The 15,930-nt window shown below is 41.3% G+C and overlaps 1 protein-coding gene across 3 annotated transcripts in view; it reads right to left on the bottom strand.

Moving 5' to 3' along the window:
- LOC128699321 (hexokinase-1) overlaps positions 1-15,930 on the bottom strand; it is a 40,404-nt gene that overhangs the window by 15,555 nt on the left and 8,919 nt on the right. The window contains exons 1-4 of one of the 3 annotated variants that reach the window (XM_053791936.2): positions 9,917-10,161; positions 8,383-8,455; positions 5,637-5,799; positions 5-93 (exon numbers count right to left, since the gene is read on the bottom strand). In XM_053791936.2, coding sequence (XP_053647911.1) covers positions 5-93; positions 5,637-5,799; positions 8,383-8,455; positions 9,917-9,921 — 330 coding nt within the window. In that variant the 5' untranslated portion in view covers positions 9,922-10,161. Of the gene's footprint in view, positions 1-4; positions 94-5,636; positions 5,800-8,382; positions 8,473-9,916; positions 10,162-15,930 lie in introns of those variants that run through there. The other 2 variants (XM_053791937.2, XM_053791939.2) reach the window with 2 other exon arrangements.

A 15,930-nucleotide genomic window follows, 5' to 3' on the forward strand; every position in this document is an offset into this window, starting at 1 on the left:
TAACCTCCTCTGAAAATCTTCCGTTTTTCATGCGAACATATATTACCCGAAAATGGGTTCCACCTAGATCCAGAGCCAGGTATTCTCCATTCTCTGTAGGATAAATTTCAGTTCAGTTTCTTTACATTTTGTACAAAAATCTGTGATCTCAAATTACTGAGTAATTTCAGATGATCAATATCTTCATTACTTGTTTGTATGCTGATCCTATTCCTTTTATTACAGGAGAAGTGGTTGTCTACTGATCATACTAATTACCCAGAAATTCTATAAAATATACACATAACTATTCATCCATTAAATTAAACCTCTCATGGGTCAATGCACCTAAATTATTATATTCACAGAGAAGTGCAAACTCATTATACTATTTAGGAGGGAAATGCTAAACCCTTAGGTGTTATGCAGCACCTGAGGAATGTAAGCCAATGAAATTCGATCCAAGGAAAGGGAGGGCAACTCCAATTCCTTGGATCAAGAGCTCTCACCGGCATCAAGAAAATTCCTGTGAGGGCTAAACTCATAAGGATTGAACAATGCCTGGAAATGGGAAGAAATTAAGAATGATACCTGGAGTTATATGAAGAGAGTTACGGGGGTCAACACCCCCGTAGCCCGGTCTGTGACCAGGCCTCATGGTGGATCAGAGCTTGATCAACCAGGCTGTTACTGCTGGATGCACGCAATCCAACGTACAAGCCACAGCCCGGCTGGTCAGGTACCAACTTTAGGTGCTTGTCCAATGCCTGCTTGAAGACAGCAAGGGGTCTATTGGTAATCCCCCTTATGCATGCTAGGAGGCAGTTGAACAGTCTTGGGCCCCTGACACTTATTGTGTTGTCTCTTAACGTGCTAGTGACACCCCTGCTTTTCATTGGGGGGATGTTGCATCATCTGCCGAGTCTTTTGCTTTCGTAGTGAGTGATTTTTGTGTGCAAGTTCGGTACTAGTCCCTCTAGGGTTTTCTAGGTGCATATAATCATGTCTCTCTCCCACCTGTGTTCCAGGGAATACAGGTTCAGGAACTTCAAGCGCTCCCAGTAATTGAGGTATTTTATCTCCGTTATGTGCGCCGTGAAGGTTCTCTGTACATTTTCTAGGTCAGCAATTTCACCTGCCTTGAAAGGTGCTGTTAGTGTGCAGCAATATTCCAGCCCAGATAGAACAAGCGACTTGAAGAGTGTCGTCATGGGCTTGGCATCCCTAGTTTTGAAGGTTCTCATTATCCATTCTATCATTTTTCTAGCAGATGTGATTGATACAATGTTATGGTCCTTGAAGGTGAGATCCTCCGACATGATCACTCCCAGGTCTTTGACGTTAGTTTTTCACTCTATTTTGTGTCTGGAATTTGTTTTACACTCTGATGAAGTTTTAATTTCCTCATGTTTACCATATCGGAGTAATTGAAATTTCTCATCGTTGAACTTCATATTTTTTCTGCAGCCCAGTAAAAGATATGGTTGATGTCTGCCTGAAGCCTTGCAGTGTGTGCAATGGAAGACACTGTCATGCATATTCGGGTGTCATCTGCAAAGGAAGGCATGGTGCTGTGGCTGACATCCTTGTCTATGTCAGATATGAGGATGAGAAACAAGATGGGAGCGAGTACTGTGCCTTGCGGAACAGAGCTTTTCACAGTAGCCGCCTCAGACTTTACTCTGTTGACTACTACTCTGTGTTCTGTTTGTGAGGAAATTATAGATCCATCTACCAACTTTTCCTGTTATTCCTTTAGCATGCATTTTGTGCGCTATTATGCCATGGTCACATTTGTCGAAGGCTTTTTGCACAGTCTGTGTATATTACATCTGCATTCTTTTTGTCTTCTAGTGCATCTAGGGCCTTGTCATAGTGATCCAGTAGCTGCTCTAAACCCATGTTGCCCTGGGTTGTGTAACTGATGGGTATCTAGATGGGTGGCGATATTGCTTCTTAGGACCCTTTCAAAGATTTTTATGATATGAGATGTAAGTGCTATCAGTCTGTAGTTCTTTGCTATTGCGTTACTGCCCCCTTTGTGGAGTGGGGTTATGTCTGTTGTTTTTAGTAACTGTGGGATGACCTCAGTGTCCATGCTCCCTCTCCATAGGATGTTAAAAGCACGTGATAGGAGCTTCTTGCAGTTCTTGACGAACACGGAGTTCCAGGAGTCTGGCCCTGGGGCAGAGTGCATGGGCATGTCATTTATCGCCAGTTTGAAGTCATTTGGCGTCAGGATAACATCAGGTAGGCTTGTGTTTACCAAATTCTGTGGCTCTCTCATAAAAAAATCATTTAGATCTTCGACTCTCAGTCTGGTTAGCAGCTTGCTAAAAACTGAGTCATATTGGGACTTTAGTAGCTCACTCATTTCCTTGCTGTCATCTGTGTAGGACCCATCTTGTTTAAGTAGGGGCCCAATACTGAATGTTGTTCTCAATTTTGATTTGGCATAATGAAAGAAATACTTTGGGTTTCTTTCGATTTCATTTATGACATTTAGTTCTTCCCACGATTCCTGACTCCTATAAGTTTCCTTTAGCTTTAGTTCGATGTTTGCTATTTCTCTGACCAGTGTCTCCCTACGCATTTCAGATATATTGGCTTCTTTTAGCCGCTCTGTTATTCTTTTCCGTCGCCTGTAAAGGGAGCGCCTGTCTCTTTCTATTTTACATCTACTCCTCCTTTTTCTTTAAAGGAATATGCCTTGAGCATACATTGAGTGCCACAGAGTTAATTTGTTCTAGGCATAAGTTGGGGTCTGTGTTGCTTAGTCTATCTTCCCAGCTTATATCGTTTAGGACTTGGTTTACTTGGTCCCACTTTATGTTCTTGTTATTGAAGTTGAATTTGGTGAAGGCTCCCTTATGACTGATCTCATTTGGTCGGTCTGGGGCTCCGCCTATACATGTCTGAACCTCGATTATGTTGTGATCCGAGTATATTGTTTTTGATATGGTGACATTTCGTATCAGATCATCATTGTTAGTGAAGATGAGGTCCAGTGTATTCTCCAGTCTAGTAGGCTCCATTATTTGCTGGTTTAAGTTGAATTTAGTGTGTATGAGTTCTCGTCTGAGCTGCCTCCTGGTGTTATCACTGCAACAACATTATTTGCTATATTCCTCCATTTTAGGTGCCTCAAATTGAAATCCCCCAGGAACAAGATGTTGGGGGCAGGAGCTGGAAGATTTCCCAGACAGTGGTCAATTTTCAACAACTGTTCCTGGAATTGTTGGGACGTTGCATCCGGAGGCTTGAAGACTGCCACAATGATATAAAGGACGAAAAAGTTATCTCCGGTTTCTTGGATCAAAAGCCCTTCACTAATACAGAATCAAGGCACCTCTTATTCGAAGAGTAATAAAACAAATAGTTTTCTTGCAATATTGCATCCTCATGCCATGACTGCCACAATATTATCATTCTCTCTCGTAACAAGGACAAAGATTTTACTGTTAGATATAAAGTTGCCAGATAAGAGCCACTACACGCTTATCTGATAAAAATTGCCACGTGGAGAATTACTGAGTTGTGTGTACATAATATACAGAAATGTCACACGGTAAATAAGTCACTTTCTCTCTAACCGTATTTGTATATATCTGAATAAACTTACTAAGTTACCCTAGGTGAGGAGGACAAAACTTACTTTTTATACAGCCACCGTGGCCTGGTAGTCAAAGCTCTCCCTTCACACGGTGTTCAGGGTTCCATCCCGGCAAGGGCAGAAGAAACATTGGGCGTTTCCTTACACTTTCCCCGTTCACCTAGCAAGTATGTACCTGGTGTGGGTGGCATCCTGGGGGACAAGATGGAGGACCCCAATGGAAATAAGACAGACAGTCCCTAGATGACGCACCGACTTTCTTGGGTTATCCTGGGGTGGCTAACCCCTCAGGGGTTAAAAAATCCAAACAAAATCTTCTTACCAGCATCAGTGAACTTCCCTGAGTTATACTACAAATTACACCACAGAATAGGCGGTAAAGAACATAAGAATGGAGAAACACTGCAGAAGGCCTACTGGCCCATACAAGGCAGGTCCTTATTAAAACCACCCCTACCCTAGAATTTACTCCCATACCCACGACACCAATCAAACCCAGCCCCTTCCACTCTTATATTCGTCCACTCTCTTGTTAAAGCTACCCAAGGTCCTAGCTTCGATCACCCTACTCGGAAGATTGTTCCACGCATCCACAACTCTGTTCGAAACACAACTCTGTCCAGTCCACCTCCAAGAGGTTTTTTTTTGTGGAATGAAACGTTTTAAAATCAAGGTTTCCCCTTAAACCCCTCGAGGGACATTCCTTGATGCCGGTGAGAGGCTCTAGATCCAAGACTTGGAGATAACCTCAGCTTCTTTGAATCAAATCTGAGTGCATCCCTTTTCCCGGGGTGTTGTATGACCTCTATATATATATTTAATTTTAACCACAAGGAAACGCTAAACTCGTTGGGGTCATGCAGCACCTGGGTGGCATTCATGTTCAATCCAAGGAACTGGAGGATCAAGAGCCACTCACCACCACTTGGATCAAGAGCCCCTCATCAGCTCTTGGAGCAAGAGCACCTCACCAGTTCCTGGATCAAGAACCCCTCACCAGCTCTTGGATCAAGAGCCCCTCACAGCATCAAAGTCTCGAAGTGTCCCGTGACCTGGTAGGCAATGCTCTCGAGTCACACACTGAGTGTCCGTGATTCGATCCCGGCAAGGGTAGAAATATTGGGCATGTTTCCTTACACATTCTAGGGGTTAATATTGAAAGACCCCGATGGAAATAAAACTGATAGTCCTTGACAACACACTGACTTTCTTGGGTTATTTTGGGTAGCTAACCCTCCGGAGTTAAAAATCCGAACAAAATCTTATCTTAGGAGCTACCCCTAGACAATCCAACGATCCTCAACTCTTCATTATATAACTGAATTAAATTTTTAATTGATGCTGGTTATTTTAACGTGGTATGAAATTTCTTAATTGCGCTGGGTGTTTATGTTTGTTGCTTTTATTAATAATTTTATCCTGGTTTTTATTTTCGTATATATAATTTTGTATGGGTATGAGCGCTTTGTGACTAACATGGTCAAAATGTTCTGTAAATATTACAACTGGTATTACTCTTCCTTATCTTTCAATTACCACTTGTTTGCTTAGGTTCGTTTATCATGGAACAAGTAATTGTAGTCATAGTACCAGGAGCCATGAACGTCCAAAAACAAGGAAATAAGACAATGAAAAAGGAACGCCTGAAGTTCCTGTATATGGACGCTCGTGGATCGACTGAGAATCCTTTATTAATGGTGTAACTGCTGCTTGTTTCACTTGATTACATTCACAGTCACTTAATCTAATAAAGAGTGCACGAATTTATAGTTCCTAGACCCATTATGTACCTCTGTAATCTTTTGACTACCGCCCACAGGATGGGCATGGTGTACATAATATACATATTAAACTAAACGAGTTTATACTGCACACATTTCTGGAGAGGTAAAGAAGACATTGTAACCACCCTGTTCACACGTATTAGTATTATGTATACAAATACATAATACTATACCCAAGCCTTCAGGAACCTCCACCAGATAATCATAAGCAAGTTTAATATGTGCATTTTCTTGAAGAACCTGGCCTGACATCTGCTTACCTGTGCCGTCTGGGAGCTCAGGAATGAAGGTGTTTTCCATGAGGAGTGAGGATGTTCTCTCTGGGTTAGCAGCAAGACCAAGGCGCATCTCGTCCAGGAACACCTCTCTTACTTTCTGCTGCTGATCCTCAGTTAATACCAGAGGGGACAAACATTCCATTACCTGAGAAATTGTTTTAATAGCTTCAAAACCTGGAATGTGATTTGGCACTGCTGAGAAGTACTTAGATCATTCAAATAACCAGAGGTGATCTGTATATGGAAGTTGCTATGCAGTGCAATCTTTGATGAAAAAAAACAGGTGTAAGAAAAGAAGTCTCAGAACGGGTAGGGCTTGAGCCCATGGCAAGTGAGTCCTAAAATTCACAGACTAACGCGTTAACCACTAGATTGGTTAGCGCACTGGCTTGTGAATTTAAGGACTCGCTTGCCATGGGTTCAATCCCTACCCGTTCTAGGATTTGTTTGCAATTATGTTATGATTTCGTGAGTGTCCTGGGTTAGTAACCCAGGATGCAACCCACACCGGTCACCTAACTCCCAGACACCTACTCAGTGCTAGGTTAACTGGGCGGCAAGGCGTTCGAGGATCGAGTCCCGTGTGTGTGTGTACGTACTCACCTAGTTGAGGTTGCAGGGGTCGAGTCCAAGCTCCTGTGTGTGTATGTGTGTGTGTTTGTGTGTGTGTATGAGTGTGTATGAGTGTGTGTGCGTGTGTGTGTGTATGAGTTTGCGTATGAGTGTGTGTGTGTGTGTGTGTGTGTGTGTGTGTGTGTGTTTTTTTGTTTTTTTTTTTTTTTTTGTGTGTTTGTGTGTGTGTGTGTGTTTTTGTTTGTGTGTGTGTGTGTGTGTGTGTGTGTGTGTGTGTGTGTGTGTGTGTGTGTGTGTGTGTGTGTGTGTACTCACCTAGTTGAGGTTGCGGGGGTCGAGTCCGAGCTCCTGGCCCCGCCTCTTCACTGATCGCTACTAGGTCACTCTCTCCGAGCCGTGAGCTTTATCATACCTCTGTGTGTGTGTGTGTGTGTGTGTGTGTGTGTGTGTGTGTGTGTGTGTGTGTGTGTGTGTGAGTGTGAGTGTGAGTGTGAGTGTGTGTGTGTGTGTGTGTGTGTGTGTGTGTGTGTGTGTGTGTGTGTGTGTGTGTGTGTGTGTGTGTGCGTGTGTGTGTGTGACTCAACAATCAATATTTGCACCAATAACTCATTACAGTTGTGACCGGGTGTGGAAGTGTGAATTGCTCAGTACTCTATAATTTGTTCATGATTGTAGCCATGTATAAACGTAAGTAACCATTCTTACAGGATTCATTACCTTTGTAAATTGTGAGTTCATTACCTCTGTAACTTGCTCAGCTATCAAAACTTTGGAGTCCAGTCCCTGGACCAATTATGTACCTCTGTAATCTTTTGACTACCGCCCACAGGATGGGTATGGGGTGCATAATAAACATATTAAACTAACTAAAACTATCATGTGAACCACGAGGGCAGGGGTATAAGGGTCGCACTACAGCTCCTGGGCTTCCTTAACAATTAATAAACCATTGGGATGTATCTCCTGCCCAAGGTCTTCGACAAATTTATATCTGAATTCATGTATGGAGTTTGCTACTTACCCCTTCAAAGGGTTGCCGAGGATGCTTTAATGTCCGTAAGAGTGTCTTGACTCAAGGAATTGGAGCTAATCTTAATTTCCTTGGATCAAACCTGAATAATCTGCCATCACGCTGAAGCTCTCTCTTTGCATTCCTTGACTTCAACGGGTTATAAATTTCCACGTGCAACCTTTCGTCCTGGTCACACCTCACACTATTTTTATCAATTTGTCAATGTATTTGAGTTTTTTTGTTTTGTGTAGCCATATGACATCCCCAAATCTTTATCTCTCTTTAACAGTATGGGATTTGCTTCCTTCAGTTTGTCATGGTAGGTAATACTACTACTACTACTACTACTACTACTACTACTAATAATAATAATAATAATAATAATAATAATAATATTTAAAGACTGTGTGAAAAATGCAGTAATGGTTAGTTGCACAGAATTTCCTGACTACCCACTATATATGCTAGTACTTGACTGATTATCTTTCAGGAGTCTGGAATCTTTCCCGTCTCGGGGATAGACGGTTTCGGGAGTTGACACCCGTAACCCTCTCCAGGCATCTCCAGTGTAGTACTGTGGGTTATTGACAATTTGGCAGCGACTTGCTTAGTGCGTCAGCCTTAAGTATACATGATAAGATCTTGTTAGGTTCAATGTCCTTCTCTTATCCCACTCATTCAAATTGTTCCTCTACAACCATTATCACCACAGTGTGCCCTAGTATTTCATGGTGATACTCTCTCTTCTAGTTTCTGCACATATTCTAACTCTCCATATGCCTCTGTGTTACTACCACTAATATCCTACTCTCAGTTACTCCCATATCCCCAACCACTACAACCACCATCGCCAATTTGACCAATATAATTTCATCTCTCAATAATAGATTCTAGAATCAGGCTCACAACCGAAAGGATTATTTCGAATGCTGGACGAGGCAAGATGTATAGGCAAGTTTCCTCACAGCTGCTGCCCCTGTTAACCTAGCAGTAAATAGATACTCGTGAGGTACTCAGTTTTTGTTGGTCGCATCCTAGGGTAGAGGAAGAAAGGATCCAAACGGAAATATGCAACACTTCTTGGCCATCTTGGACTGTCCAGTGATATTAACATGCAAAAGAAAGTGTTTTATATCCACTTACTTTTCTCTCTAGTTCCGGATTCGAAAGGGTCAGTTTGGGGCGAGTTGTAGGCGACACTGCGGTCATCTTTAACCTGAAAGTCGACAAAGACTAAGAGTTATAAGCCATACTACGGGTGGTGTTTGAACCCGCGGTCAGAGAGTCTCAAAACTCTAGATTCATTACGATTTCGTGAGTTAAGAGTTACAAAGTAGACCTCACATATAATATAGTTGGCTCGCACATAAAATTTTAAGCCTTCGATTACATGATCGCCATTAAAGCTCTATGTCACCCGAATATTACCAACAGAGGGTATTTTAATCCTTCAAATGCATATTGAAGTATACGTATATACCCGAACACTTCACCGGATTACCTTCTCTGAAGCCCATAATCTGTCTGGAGCCTGAATCAGGAGGATCTAAGTCTTACAAACCTTCCCGATTATAGTTTGATACATACCAGTATAAATCTTAGACACTATTACAAGCATCTATATAAGGCAGAATTCAATCAGTGAAGGACACAGGTTCTAGAACAAGGTATTACTGGGATAATTTTTCGCTGTTTAGAACTTAATGACATGATAAAGGTCTACATGGCTAAACGTTGAGCCACACAAAGATTTGCTCTGCAACCTGTGTATTTCCTTCCCTATTTAAATCCAGAAAAAATAATCAGTCTATTTAATTTACCCTAACTTAGAATTCCAGTTAACTATATTCCAAAAGACGGCACTTTGTGACAATTTTATTCCGAAGAAAATCTATTTATAAGGAGTTTTTTCTAATGTAAAAAATATTCAGTGGTACTTGAAACATACTTGCATAATATTATACATTAGTTTGACATCTTCCAGTGCGCTACGCTATCAAAGATGGCTCGTAGCCTAGTGGTAGCGCCTTTGGTTTATAACCGAATATTCTACTTTCAGTCCTGAGGTGAATAGAGAGGCATAGACAAGCCCCCTTACATTTTATTAAAAGAAACGTTTGGCCACGAGTGATTTCCTTACGACTGAAGAAGCCACTAGTGGCGAAACGTCTTCGTTAATAAATGTCCTGAACTACATGTCTCCTTTTTCCACTTCTTGTCGGTACGACTATACCATTCACCTCCTCTCAAACCTGTTGACTCTGCTCACGTAGCATTAAACAGGTACCTGAGTGTTAGCAGACTGTTGTGAGTCGCATCCTGGGAAGTGGTATAAATAAGGCTAGAATGATGAAATTAAGACACATGTGCAACATCTGGGTATCTTTATTGTAGACGTTTCGCCATCCAGTGGCTTTATCAATACAATTCTAGGACATAGCTTGAAGACAGTAGGACTATATAGCCACTGGATGGCGAAACGTCTACAATAAAGATACCCAGATGTTGCACATGTGTCTTAATTTCATCTTGTCGGTATTATATACCATTCTTGCACAAGGCTAGAATGAGCTGAGATAGGTTGACAGCCAATAAATTCAAAGGCATAAAAAATGCGACAAGTACATAAGATTGTTAATATTCCAATAATGTATAATTTTCAAGTCTTAACACCTACTTCATTGTTGCTGTGTGGCTGGGAAGGTTGCAAGGTAGAATAAGGCGGTGTTATGGCTTGAGGAGTTGTCGCTCCGACGCTCCACGTTCAAGTACAATGTGGCATGAAGCTGCTGTCTCCTTTTATATACATTCGCCCTCTGATAAATGGTGGAAGGGAAAGGCTTCTCCATAACAACAGAGGAGAACCTTACCTGGCCACATACGACGCAGTAACGCCACCCCATAAGTTCCATAATGCTATCTGTCCCACCAACAGACGCCCAGCATGGCTATCTCCAGACGATGTTTATCTTCCGTAATGAATTCCTAGTCATGTGTGCGCTTGTGGTGATTGCCTGATAAAGTGGTCTGACCAGGCAGATGTTGTATATTACTCGATCTCTCAAGCCTTATCATATGTTGCGCTCATTCTTGACGTTTGGTGACCTGTAGTTAGTGGTGTAACAGTTGGGTGGTGACCTGTAGTTAATGGCGTAACAGCTGGGTGGTGATCTGTAGTTAGTGGCGTAACAGTTGGGTGGTGACCTGTAGTTAGTGGCGGAAAAATAAGGTGGTATTGATATAGGGGCGGCGCCAAAATGGAAGGGATGGTAAAGGCCCTCAAAATTCCCCATCAGTCCCCATATCTCCCTCTGCTAACCTAAGTCTCTCCAGATATAAAGCTTATGGGCCCCTGATATTGACAAGATCCCCACGGACCCATATGGTTTAAACCCCTCTGATGGTCTATGTTTTCTTTGGAATAAGTTTCAAAAAGATGGGAACATTTAACAAAGTTAATATGTGAATCAGTTCCCTAACAAGGTTTTTCTATTAATATCAGAACTCAGCTAGATGGGTAAAACGTTATGACGCGGTGTTTCAAAGTGTGATTTATCAGAAGCTTGATTTGGGCGGGTAATCCACGTTTTGGCATATTCAACCGGAGCCGTAACATACTTTACAATGGATCTCACAAACCAAAGTATAAATGATATGATACAAGCATTAGATGACACATAGGATTAAAGTTACTTTTCAATCCTTTGCTATACGATTACATTAACTGCTATAATTTTTAATGTCAAAATATCTTCAGCAAGAAACAGCAGACGTGCCTACAGCAGCACAACTCTCGAAGTCGATTACAGAAAACCATTTGAGTATCGGAAGAAATAATAATTATTATTATTATATTAATTGAAAAGTGCTAAACCCGTTGGGATCATGCTGGGCCTGGCAAAAAAGGAGACACTGAAATTCGTAAGTCCAGTTCCTCAGATCAAAGAGACCCCTCACCGGCATCAAAGCACAACTGAAGGACATCCTCCTTGAAGGGACCTGGAGGAAGGAGCATCTGCCATAGCGAGGGGTGGTGAGCTGTTGCCTGAATTTGAAACAAAACGACGTAGAACTGTAAAACTATATTTTGGTGAACCTTGTTAAGACCAAAGACTAGTAGACCCAGAAAGTTCCTCCGGGTGAAAACAAAACTTCAATCGAACTAAGGACATCATAAATACTCTGATAAGTAGATATTGGCTAAGGTCGACAAGTGGTAATGCAGACACACTTAAGGTATGGACATTTTTGCCCTAAGTAAGACTTCCAGTACGGCGAAACGTCATAAATTAAAAGTTTCTTCCTTGTTTAAAGTGTCTTTGATCTGCTACCAGAGCTGAACTCTGGCTTCAGTCGCCTACATGATGTGCCTGGCTTCTCTGTGTTGCATCTCGCGTCATCCAAGAGCCTTTTAGCTGGCAGGTAGCGAACAAAACACCGTTTTCACTGAATTGTTTATTACAACGCTTCGTTTAGGACTTGGCTTTATTAACTATGATTATATTAATGGTATACAGTACCGACAAATATGTTAATATACCGCCTGATGGATGAGGGAGGTAGTCAGATCTGATCCAAGGGGAGACTATTTCCAGCTCCCCGCAACAACAGCAAGAAAGACATTAAAAAGGCCATTCCAATCTTCCGTGGTATTTCTTGACTGAGGTAAACCAGTTTGGGGGAGTTATTACAAGGAGAACAGGATGATCGTGCTCTGGGGAGAGGGATTCTGGAGGAGGAGCAGTCTTGGTGGGGAGGGGACCTAAGGGTTTCCAGCGAAGTGCTGAGGGGGTATGGGGAGTTCTGTGGGAATGGGTGGATGTTTAGGGGTTCCGAAAGGAGGGATTCTGAGGGAAGAGATACTAGGGAAAGGGATCCAAGGGTTCTAGGGAAGAGAAGAAAGAGGAAAAGAGAGAGAGAGAAGAGGAACAGGGGAAGGAAAGATAACAAGAGGCAGAAATCCAAATTTGGACAAAAACCAAGAAAACGCAGTTTACTGTACATTTCCATAGGGAAACACTAAACCCTCAAGTCATACAGCGCCTCAGAAATGGGAGGTATTCAAATTTGATTCTAGAAAGGAAAAAAGGTAACTCCACTTCCTTGAATTACGAGCTGCTCGCCGGCATCGAGACACTCCTCTTGAAGAGAGTGGGAATGTATGAGTGTATTGTAGTGACCCAAGACAACACCAGATTGGTTGATGCAACTTCCCTGTGTCTTGTTGAGTCGGTACTCTAGCAACTCTGAACTAGACAGTGTTAGTTTTTCCAACTGGTTACAGTGCGTCAGTTTCTGCAGGGTCTAAGTCAAGGCCAAATTTTATTATTAGATACTTTAAGTTAAGTTTTGTTAATTTAGTTGAGCCTACTTAGGCACTCTCAGGTTAATTAACCCGAACTGAAGTGTAGCTTGCTGCAAGTGGCGACCTGTCTTATATACTCCCTTGTTGGAGGAACATGTTGGAAACCACAAGCTCTTTTTGACAGTGTGAGGACGAGCCTCTGCCACAAGTACACATAAACCATCACAGCTCCCACTCTGCCTCCAAATACAACGTTAGTTTCTGAACCCATTACAAAGTGCTTATTTTTGCACAAACTAAACGGTGACAAAGTCAATGTATAAATTATTTTAGATTAGGTTAGACCTGGAATAATTCCACTATATTAAACACCACAGTGCGCTATCTTTAATATGAACTTAGCACACTTAAATTTCTCTATAACACTGCAAATATTTTGGGCAGTGGAACCTTCCAGCGTATGTATATAAAGCCAAAAAAAATAGTGAGTCTTAGCCCTATTTTTAAAAAAACAAAAACCTAATCGACATGTTAACTAAGGTCAAGTTAACAAATCTCCAAAGATCTTGGTAGAAACAAAAAGAAATTACTGGGACTGTGACTGTGACTGCAGAAAGCGGCCAACATTTTGACAACAGACATCACTGAACCAACACATCAAGAATCAAGAAACCTCTTAGGAAACTACATATACTCAGAAGATTTTTAACTCGCATGAAAGACGACCACGTATGGATTGCACTGATAACCGTAAACATATTTCACAGAATCAAACAATATTTACAGCACGAACAGTACACGGCATGCAGTTAGCATGACATACAGATTAAACATACAGACAAAGAAAGAAGTGGGCAAGAACAAGCTTTTATCGGACAGAATCTTACAGAGCATTACACTTAACATGCATAAATACTTTCGGAAGGAAAAATGGAAACAGGTGCGAGTTACAGTTATGTAGACGTGAAGGTGGTCAGCAAGTGATACAAAATCAAGAATTCGAAAAAGTGTAAATATTGGGAAGAACACAAGTTGTGTGTCAGGTCCCTGGATCGTTAATGAGGGTCAAGCTGTTGTGGGTGTACTGTTTGCTGGTCAGCAGCTGCCTATGTAATGTGATGCTTATTAATTTTCTTTGTTATGATGGAAACACCTCGATTTTCCATTATATTATCCTGGGTACAAATAACAATTGCTTGTAGGCATCTATTTTTAGTTCCGCTGTCCTCTTTGAAGATGAGTTTGGCGTTGTTCCATGCTATAAGGTGGAAATGTTCGTACTGGTGGATGACAAGAAGCATTGTGGATATTGTGAGTCTTGCAAGTATATTGGTGTTCTATTCTGGTGTTGATGGTATGCAAGTTTTCTCATGTGTATTATTCGTCACGAACGAATAACAAGCCACAATACCGTGGTTGAAACAGTATGACCTGTCAATGGTCCAACTCAGACCGAAACGTTGTCGCAAGTTTCCTTATTTGCGCATCGTTTGTCACATCCTGCACCGGGAGAGGCATAGACTCCGGTATTGGTGCTATTTTATCCCCTTAATACTGCTCTGGTAATGTCTCGTAGAGTTTTGGATGAGAGGATTAGATAGATTTTGCCACCGAAGTGGCTAGTTTATTGTGCTCCCCATATCCATCCTGTGGACGGTAGCGCAAGAGCATATGGATACACAAAAGGCCCAGGAACTAGGCCCCAAAAGGGTTAACAGGAATACAAATGAATTTATATCTACATATCTATAGCTCACTTATCTGTTACAAGCAAATTTAGGAAATTTGCTTAGTATATCTGGTATCTTATTTTAATTAATAAGATATCTTGACATGTCACATGTCTGCATTCCTCAATAAGTGGACAATTAAGCACATAGTGTTCAAGAGAGTGACCATATGCCTGATCACATAATTTACATTTAGTTTGATCATCATCTGTGTGTCTCCTAAACTGCCAGAAGTACTTGTAACCAAGCCTAAGCCTGGCCACTATAACATCAGTCAGTCTGTTCACATTGCAAGTTGCTCCATAAACATACTTATCTACGTTCATGTTATCATAGTGGGTTATAGATCTACTCAGGCTTCTAATTGCATTCCTATAACAATCATTTTCATTATTTACTTCTCTCCTAATATTATTCCTAATGCTAGACACAGTTATACCAAAGTTATATTCTACATTCTCCTTCTGGGTACTCTTCTTGGCTAACATATCAACTTTAACATGAAGGAGTAATCCAGTGTGTGATGGGATCGGGATGAGAGGCTACTGCATTTGTACCATTTTTCTTGAGTGCTTGTTTTATATTATCTGTCGTGTTTCCTGTAGGAGAAACTATGTTTTTCTGAATTATTTCCTTCGTTAGGTGCGGAAAGTACTTCTGGTCTGTTGCCCAGCCCTGAATTGTGTCACTACGGTGACACACAAAGCCACTGGGTCAAGCACGGTAAGCCAACGACTGCTGGCTTACCCAGCATGTCCTTGTAGAAACTAATCTTTTCAAGTTAATTTGTTTTTCTTGTACACTGATGGATATATAGCCGTATCTGTGCAAATTAACGTGGAATGCAGTTTTATTTTGCTTCAGACAAGCTTGAAACCTTCGTCAGTCCTTGATAAACTGATGCACTATAATGCAGCTTAGTCCTGCCCAACAGGTTTTTGGATCATCGTAGATTTAGTGTTGCATGGCAAACGTAAGGTAGTGTGTTTCGTGATATTCAGGATGGTTTTTCTTTAAGTAGTTGCAACAACGAATTTACATGTATTTAAGGGAATATACTTATAAGTATAAAGTTTTAAGTTAGTACTTGTATTTTATTTCATTTATTTTTGTTTCTGGGATCAATTTTATTTACCCTGTGTGTGTATTGGCCTGGCCATCCTGAGAGAAGGTAATTCCCAAGTAACAGTAACTCCAGCTCTGCTGGAATGAAATCTGTGAAGTTCTTGTAGCTGCTGAACCTTTAAAGGAATGTTTGACGATATCCTCATTGTTCTACTGGAAGGTCTCCAGCTCAGGCTGATATATGTCATTACTTAATATAAGAAATCCATCCTGTGTGTGTCTAAGTATTTTGACTAGAAATTTAAACGTTAGGTGTCTGGCTGCAAATTCTGTGCTCCTCCTGCTGACTATAAAGATCATCGCTTGAGTGTCTGTCAGAACCTCAAAAAAAAAAAAAAATGGGCAGCTTTTATTCTTAACTCTCATCTCATAGATGGATAGCGGCATTTTTTTAACAATCAAAAATTAAATACAGTCTTCCTGTGACTCATGACAACACCGGCATCATGAAGGAACAGAAGATTTTATTCGGATTATTAGCCTTGATGGTTAGTAACACAGAATACCTCAAGCCGCTCAGTCTGGCTTATT

The sequence above is a fragment of the Cherax quadricarinatus genome, chromosome 61 (genome assembly GCF_038502225.1).
Source record: "Cherax quadricarinatus isolate ZL_2023a chromosome 61, ASM3850222v1, whole genome shotgun sequence".
Classification (NCBI taxonomy): Eukaryota; Metazoa; Arthropoda; class Malacostraca; order Decapoda; family Parastacidae; genus Cherax; species Cherax quadricarinatus.